At 40.8% G+C, this 8,645-nt stretch overlaps 1 protein-coding gene across 2 annotated transcripts in view; it reads left to right on the forward strand.

Moving 5' to 3' along the window:
* Positions 1-7,899, forward strand: part of ATP10A (ATPase phospholipid transporting 10A (putative)) — a 117,639-nt gene extending 109,740 nt beyond the window's left edge. For both annotated transcript variants that reach the window (XM_054849282.1, XM_054849283.1), the window contains 5 exons: positions 2,679-2,879; positions 5,151-5,231; positions 5,322-5,426; positions 5,750-5,937; positions 6,618-7,899. In XM_054849282.1, the coding sequence (XP_054705257.1) occupies positions 2,679-2,879; positions 5,151-5,231; positions 5,322-5,426; positions 5,750-5,937; positions 6,618-7,320 (1,278 nt within the window). In that variant the 3' untranslated portion in view covers positions 7,321-7,899. The remainder of the gene's footprint in view (positions 1-2,678; positions 2,880-5,150; positions 5,232-5,321; positions 5,427-5,749; positions 5,938-6,617) is intronic.
* Positions 7,900-8,645: the final 746 nt, after the last annotated feature.

The following is an 8,645-nucleotide window of genomic DNA, read 5'->3' on the forward strand; positions in this document are numbered from 1 at the left end:
GTTGGCTCTGTTCTGGCAGCCTGGAGAGCTTTTTGAGCAATACTTGTTGCTACTGACAGTAAAACTGTGGTGGGGTATCCAGCATATAGACATGAATATGTCTGACACAGTGCCTGCCCTTAAGGAAAGAATATTCAAAAATGAAAGATGTGAGCACCTCATCCTTTTGCAAGGAGACTATTCTGGATAATTCTCCACAGAGAGTCAAGATGATAGCTACATTGCAAATCTTCTGCAAGTTTTCTGTTTCCTCGAGCGTTTTTTTCCCCATTTGCTCATAGTATGAGATTTTCCATTCCCCACTAGAACCTATGTAACTCAAAGTTTAAACTCCAAATTGCTGCAAAAGCCATTTGGAAACTCAGATGACTTATCCAAGAAGATGTTTGGCTTGGTGGAGATAATAAAAATGCAAGTAAAATATAAAGTAAAACATAGCATGACTGGAAATATCTGAGCTCGATGAAAAGGGATTTCATGTAAACCAAATTCTACTTGCACAAGCATGCGCTGCTTCTTCCCCTTTATACATTATCTCTGCAAGACAGCACTGGACATTTTTTGACATACACTTAATTCACTGAGAAATTCTGTCTGGGGCCACGTCCATAAAACAGTCTCATCTGGGGGAAAAAAAGGAAATTTTTTTTAGTTAAAATCTAATTCAGTTTTTATGTCAGTTTATTTTGACTTTTTCAGGGGGGTAATGCACAGAAGCAAGAGGGAACATCATATTTGAAATTCAATTAAACACTTGTTTAATCCAAAATAAAATTTCAGGGGGAAAAAATCTGATTTAAGCTTGGTTACTGAAATGTCATTTATTTGCACAGCTTTCTTTGACAGCACTGCTGAGACCCATGCTAGAGGTGGTAGGGAAATTTTCACCTGACTGTATTTTCATCAAACTACTCATTTTTGTCAATGCCAAACTGTTTCCAAGGCAGGTTAATTTTAGCAAGACTCTAGGGAGGAAAATTTCTTAGGTCGAAGATTAGCTGGATTTTATTTATTTCAAATGAGTGAAAAAAGTATCTAAATCCATGTATTTATTGCAATTCCATTTTGAGAAAAGACTCAGGAAGTTTTGTTGGGTTTTGTGTGTGGAAAGGAAAGAAATTTCAAAATCTGTTCAATTTTGAAATGAAATTGCCATCTCCGAGCCAACTGTACTGAAGAGGGTAAGCTCTGGTAAGTCAGTCTTGGTTTGGCCGGAGGAAGATACTTTTCCTGAAGTGTATTTACGGAAACATTTCTAGAGGCCATCCTTAAAAAAACCCTACCATTTTAATAGGTTAGTTTATAGTATGGGCTCATAAACAGTGAGAGGTATGTTGCTGCTGATATATAAGCCACTTCAATGTAGTATGCAAACATTGCCTCAATATATATATACAATATATCTAAATATATACATATATATACACATTTACATACGGCAGAACTGATCCTCTTATTCTGTGGCAATTCCCCTTCACAAGACAGGCTAACTCTCCTTATAGCACTTTTCACTGACTGAGCAGACCATAGTTTTTTTTCCTCCTATGTTTAAATTGCAACATTTACATTTTGGCGTACAGATAGAACAGATCCATATTTTCCTCCGTATATCTAAAAATGATGAAGGCTTAATGTACTGCAGCTGGCTGAAAGCTTTTGAGAACAGAATACAAAAAGAAGAGGAAGTGAAAGGAGAGGTCACGTCATTTCCTTTCTTCATGGTTAAAATGGGGAAAACCCTCGAGGGACAGTTGCCGAGGTTTTTCTGGTTGCCTTCTGTTTAGTGTTAATTACTTTAGGAAGAAGAATAAAAATTGCTATTGTAGGAGGACCAAGCCTGGGAATTTATTTTGCTCCCTCGGAAGCTGCCCGTCTTTTTCTGACCCTCAAATTCCCCCTCGCAGGTGAGATCAGCACCTCTCCTGAGCCCTAAAAACCTCTGGATTCTCTATGCTGCAGAGATTGTAGAAGAAACAAGTTGCATGGTTTGTCCCCTTTTGGGTGATTCCCACCCAACTACATGAACAATCCCACTGCAGCTGTGTACTCAACTGACTTCTTTATACAGCTGAAGAGTAAGGGAGACTGAGGAATCTTTACAGCACTACTAATTTGCTGAATTTCAAAGCACAGAGATAGACTACTTAAGATAACTTTGCTAGACAGTTTCACCTCCCTTGCTGCTGCTAGTCTCATGTTGGTCTTGCAAAAAAGCTCTGCGTTTACCTATTACAGACCAGAAGCAAACATCTGGGACAAAACGTCTCAAGCCAGCAGAAGTTATTATTATGAAAAAGCTTATTCTTCCAAATCAGATCAGTACTCATGTACCTAGAGGTCAGTAATGGTTGGGAGAGCTTTTCATGGTTAATTAAGTTGCACCTCAGAGTTTCACTTGAACTGAAAGTTAATTTTGTGTGAAGTCATCCCTGACACCTGAGATCTGAGGTTCCAACAGCACAAAGACTTGCAGGTGTGCCAGATGTTTGTAGCTTAGCTAAATGGTCCAGGCATCAGGAATAGCAAGTTAAAGACTAGGTATCCTTAGAAGGGTTGCTCTTGGGGTTAGCGTTTTAGGTAAGTCCTTGCAGAACTGGAATCAGAATGGTTTGAGAACACAATGGGATGATGACAATGCTTATCTCGTCATATTAATAGCGTTTCTCATTCTGTTTCAGATGTTTGTGGCCCTTCTCTTCTGGTACCAGTTCTACTGCGGCTTCTCTGGCTCATCAATGGTTGATCAGTGGTATCTCATCTTCTTTAATTTACTCTTCTCTTCTCTTCCACAACTGATTACTGGCGTGCTGGATAAGGACGTGCCAGCTGAACTGTTAATTGCTGTACCTCAGCTTTATAAAAGTGGCCAGAATATGGAGGTAAAAACTTCTTGCTTTTTGTAATTTTTTTCCTAGATGTCTTTAGTTTCAACTGAAAACCAACCCTGTTCCCCAGGGTGGATGACTGATAAAAACAGTCTAGGAAGTTGCTATTATTATTTCATGATATTTCTCATCTGAGTCAAAGTATCTAAATGCCAAAAGTGCATTTAAAACAAACAAACAAAAAAAAAAACCCCAACCCAGCTATATTTTGAAATATGAAACAGGAGAGAAGCTGGATGCTTTAAGTCAGCCTAAGCTGAACACCTCCCTCATGGTCCAGGCTCACAAATAACCACAAAAGTAAAGAAGATTATACCTTGTAGACTAGTGTGGACTTTCACAGAATAACCTCACAGTACTTAATCAAAACTTCAGGCCCCAGCCCTTCACCAACAGTCAGAAGAGAAAGATATCTTTAGGAGTAAGAACAGAGGCCAATATACTTAGACTCTGAGGAAAGTAGTCACCAGCAGATGACAGATTCAGCTGAAATGTCTGTTGAAAACACCTTGTCCCCATCTGCTTGAATTGTACAATGAAAACAGAAAGAATTGCAGGAGGGATTCGAGCCAAACCATTTCTGGTAATTACAGCTACAGTGTACTGTGGGAAAATCTTTCTGCTTGGCAAAACTATCCTTATTGAGACATTGCTTACAAGGCAAAAGCCTTTCTTAAAAGTATCCTACATTGTGCCCTCTGAGAGGAGACAGTGAGTGTCTTTTGCCTCTCACTGTACATCTGCATTTGGTACCCTACACGTCCAGTGACATTGCTAGACACTGTCCTGGAAAGATGAACGGAGAATTTTAGCGTAACTTATTTCTAGTGCTTTAGTCCAAGTTCTCTCTTTTTCACCTAGCTGTTGTTTTCCGTTTTCTACATTTCTCCTGTTCCAGTGCATTGCACTTTAAAGATCTGTAACATTAAGGCCTTCCTTTCTTGCACATTTTTAAGGTGATAGAAATCTGGCGATGGCTTAAGTTTGATGGGAAGTTGTGTCTGCCTGTCCTCAGCTGGCAAACTGAGGAGAGAAGTCTCCCAGGTTCACAGTACAAATATTTCTCATAGGCAAGCCCAAGGACCATTCTAAGTTTGTTTGAAATCCAGTGAGCATTTTCTTTCAATAGTTACCTAAAAAAGGCAGTTTTAAAACTTGCCAAAAATCCTGCTTCTGGTAGGGTCTCTTTCAAAAAGATATCACCTATTCAAAGCTTATGGTATTCTAGAGTAATTTAGGTTGGGAGGACCTCTGGAGACCATCAGATCCAACCTCCTGCTCAAAACAGTTTCAAAGCTAGATAAGGTTGCTCAGGTCTTTATCTAGTCCAGTTTTGAATGTCTCCAAGAATGGAGATTCCGCACTCCCTCTGAGCAGCCTATTCCAGTGCTTAACCGCATCTTATTTCAGTAGGCCAGAAAACACCAAAATTGTTTCTAAGAATCTCTCAATTCTTATTTTTAGGCTGCAATTTCATTCTCCATAGAGGTAGAAATCCCTGATGAGCCCAGTGGTTGCAGATGTAGCCTATATCCCAGAATTAAATAAATAAATACTTTGTCATTTACGAACTATTTTTCCTTATATCCGGGTCTTTTATATGACCATCCATACCCCTGCAACTGTATATTTCTTTAAACCACCAAGTTAGTTTAATATTGTTTCTTAGCGAGCAATTTTGTTCCCAGACACACAGATATGTGTGTGTGTATACATATGTTTCTTTTTGTATTTATAACATAGCATACATTGCTTGCTAAAGATTATTGCTGTACATCTTTGCTAACTATGTGTGCATTTTTTGTTTTCTTTCTTGTGAATAAATACTCTGTGCTTCTATTTAACCATCGGACTTGGTGATCCTAAAGGTCTTTTCCAACCAAAACAATTCCATGATTCTATGATGTAAAGCACATTTACTCATGTGCGTACACCTCAGAGAGCCCCTCCTGAAATGAGTTGTCTAACCATAGTGCATAAAGTTGGGCACCTTTATAAATGTTTGCTGGCCTGAATGTCAGATTCAAATTGCACCCTCTGCCAGGGAAAAAAAAAAAAGCAGAAGCGTGTCCTCCCAGAACAGACCAACTTGCCAGTTCACTCTTCATACTTCATTCCCGAGGGTATCTAACTGATGGGCAAAGTTGTGACGTTATTTGCCCAAGCCTTTAAAAGTGCCCATTGGAATATCCCCCTCAAAATACCTATCCCAGCAAACAACATTTGTATTAGACTCTGATTTTCTTAACTTTTTTTCTGCCACAGGAGTACCAACCGCACATGTTTTGGATGAACATGATTGATGCTATGTATCAAAGCCTGGTTTGCTTCTTCATCCCCTATTTCGTAAGTGTTTGGTGTAAGCCATTCTATTTCAAGCATTTTGAAGAGAACTGGTAACACAGGTTGGGCTAAACTCTGTCTCCTTCTTTACAGACTTACTATGATTCGGAGGTGGATATCTTCTCCTGGGGAACTCCCATCATCACAATAGCTCTTTTTACCATCATACTACATTTGGCTATAGAAACCAAAACTTGGGTAAGGTACCCAGAGCCTACATAGAAACTCTCTGGCATATGCGTAATTCTTTTCTTAGTGCCATTCTTCAAAAACAGAATTCATCCACTTGATGTATTCTATTTTTAGCAAGCATTTTAAGCAAACATGAAAAAGGTTTTAAACTGTGATCTGTGAACAGCTTTGTAGTGTTGTATCTATAATAAGAATTTTTGAAAATACAAGGCTCTAGACTCTTTGCTGTGCATGGATTTGGTTCCAGAAATTAAGAACTATTAATTCAGAATCAGCAAATTTCTCAGAATACGAAGAATCATTATTCTTTCCTTGTTTTTTTCTTCTAGACTTTTCTCCACTGGTCATCTTGCATCTTCAGTATCCTTTTATTTTTCTTTGTGGCTCTGGTTTACAATGCTTCCTGCCCAGTATGCCATCCTCCATCTAATCCCTACTGGACTATGGAAAGGCTGATGGGAGACCCCTTGTTCTATTTCACTTGCATTATATCACCAGTCGTTGCATTACTGCCCAGGTATTGTATCTTCTCTCGTATCTTTTCTCATGTATGAAAGCAATATGGCTGGGAGGGCAAGAAACATGTCTTTTTCCACTCCCTCTCTTTTTGCCTTACCAGCCAAGCCAGTTTTTTTTCAGCAGCTGATTATACGAAGTCAGGTTGTTTAACCTTTTCTGTGCTCCTGACCGGAGGAACAGACCACAGCTCCTGGCCATTGACCACAGGAGTGGGGTAATTGTAGACTTTCGGTCAAATCTCCTGACCAAGCAAAGATTTGATGCCCTGTGAGGTTTTCCATGATGCTTCAACACATCCTCCTATAACATGAACAGCACAGAAATTCTGATAGTATGCTGTGACCATACTTGCCGCCTTCTGGATGTAGGAGGCCTGCCCTGCAGGCTGATCCCCTTTGCCTTTGATTCCTCATCAGGAAAGATGAAAGACCATGTGTGATCACAAGGTGGACCACTGGCTAAAGGCGCAGATTTATTACACTGCTTGTTATTAATCAAAATATTAGCACAGCATTCAGAGCTCTTCATCTGCAAGCTTTCTTGTGTCAAACGTAAGGAAGGCACATAAAACTGTCTTATTTTTCTGTGTTGTACTTTTGTCCTGGGTATTTTCTCCTCATAATATCTTGGGTACTTCCTGCATTCAGTTCTTCTCACGTGCACATTCTCCTCTTGCAGATTTCTGTACAGAACCCTTCAGGGAACGCTATTCCCAACCCAGCTTCAGCTTGGACGCCAGTTGAGTAAACTATCCCCAGAGATTCGCACCCAGCTTCTGACCAAGTTGAATGTAAAGGAAACAATGCGTCAGACACAACCCTTTGCAGACAGCTTCTCACCAAGCCTTGGCTCAAATGCTAGTGACTGTTACAAGGCTTACAACCAAAGCACGCCTTTGCCAACATCTCCTCAAACAAGCGAGTCACTTTTCCAAGAGCACACAAAGGCAGAATATGCAACAGATCAGACTGTGGCTGCCTCTCCCCAGGGTGCCCTGTTGTATGGGGAGAACAAACTCCCCTCACCAGCAAGTAGTCTGGAAGGGTCCATGGGATTTCATGAAGTTCAACACAGTACTTCAGAGATGGAGTTGTTGCCTGTGGGAGCAACATTCCCGTGGAGCTCAGCAGTCGACGAAGCAGACTTCAGTTTGTTGAAGTGGATCACATCAACTCCGCTGTTCAGTCACATCGGGACTGCTTTACAGGTGTCATCAAGCAGTTTACAAACTGAAACACAGGACGGTATACGTGTGCTCGGCTCTTTGCATGTGGACTTCAAAGGCTTAAAAGAAGAGAGCTCAAATAACTTGCAGGACAAAATGAAAGGGACCCCACCTGATCATTGTAAAAGTGAAAATTCCGAGACCACCTTTTTATGACATGGGCCTTAAATATATTTATATATTTTCTATTTGCACACATTTATAGTGAGATTACTCTATTTGTTTCCAAAGATGAAACAGAAAATCAAAGGTACAGAATGATTATTTAAGAATGTTTAAATACAATATATTGAAATAAGAGCTTTAAATATAAAAAGAAACACTTGAAAGTTCCATTTATATTGTTTTATTTTTTCATCTCATTTTGTAAGGAAATTCCGTCTCTTTATTTTTCAGATGCTTCTCTTATTCTGACACATACTGTAAAAGCAAAGGACCTATCTACCATATTCAAAAGGATTAGATACAGCAACAATTATTGATATCATTATAGGCCATTCAGTAATCAAGGAGGAAAAAAACATGATAATAGGCACTGTATTCCATCCATCATCTGCTTGCCAGGGTGTTTTGTCACTGGAGCAAACCATTAGGCAAGACTATCAAATTATTATACACCTCTCTGTAAATGTTAACAGTATCTTACCACCGCATTAATAATACTGGCATTTTATAAGTGACACCGTATTTTGATATTGCAGCCATAGCATTTTATGTGTCATGATAAAACAATAAATAAATGACCATCCATATTGCAAAGTGACTTCCCAGTCTGACATTAATAGTAATTCAGCCCTTCCCTTGGAGTAGCTAGCCTTTGGCCGGTCATCGCCTTATATCGGGCTGCTCAACTTCTGACGAAAAGCTCCTGCTCGTTCGTGAGGAATGATTTGGTGGCAAAGACCTGGTGCATTGCGTCCGCTGTAGAGTTTGTCTGGGGAGTGTCTTTGATCTCTGTGCTGGAGCACTGCCACGAGTAGGCTGATTTTGCTGAAGATGTCGGTCCCGCTAGGTAGCGGAGGTGGAGTTTTGCTAGGCACCTTCAGCATTGGTTCAGCCAGGTTAAATCAGGTCTGTGGTGATGGGGAAGGGGCACGGCCAGCTGTGAGGGTGCAGCGCTGTGCAGAGGTACCCGAGCCGGGTCTACGACAGCTCCAGTCCCGAGAGCGGGGAGCTGCGCTGCTTTCTGAGGTTATGCCTGAGCCGACCTTGTCGGCTTGTACATCACAAATTGCCACGGGTGCATGGGCTCTGCCAGCCTGACGCATCCCGGGGGGCGGTTAGCCTTGGAGGGCTGCTTGGTTCTTTCATATCTCGTCACCATGCCCATGTATGAACTAGCTGCTGCACTTGTTCGTTTCCTCGTCGTGGGGTTTCAGATGGCCTTTGCCTTGCTTGCCATCAGTTGTGTACAGCCAGAACTTCTTAGTGCCACGCTCTGTGCAGGTGACCTGGCTCCCGCGTGGATTGCCTCAACCCAC

Source organism: Grus americana, chromosome 1 (genome assembly GCF_028858705.1).
Source record: "Grus americana isolate bGruAme1 chromosome 1, bGruAme1.mat, whole genome shotgun sequence".
In the NCBI taxonomy this organism is placed as follows: Eukaryota; Metazoa; Chordata; class Aves; order Gruiformes; family Gruidae; genus Grus; species Grus americana.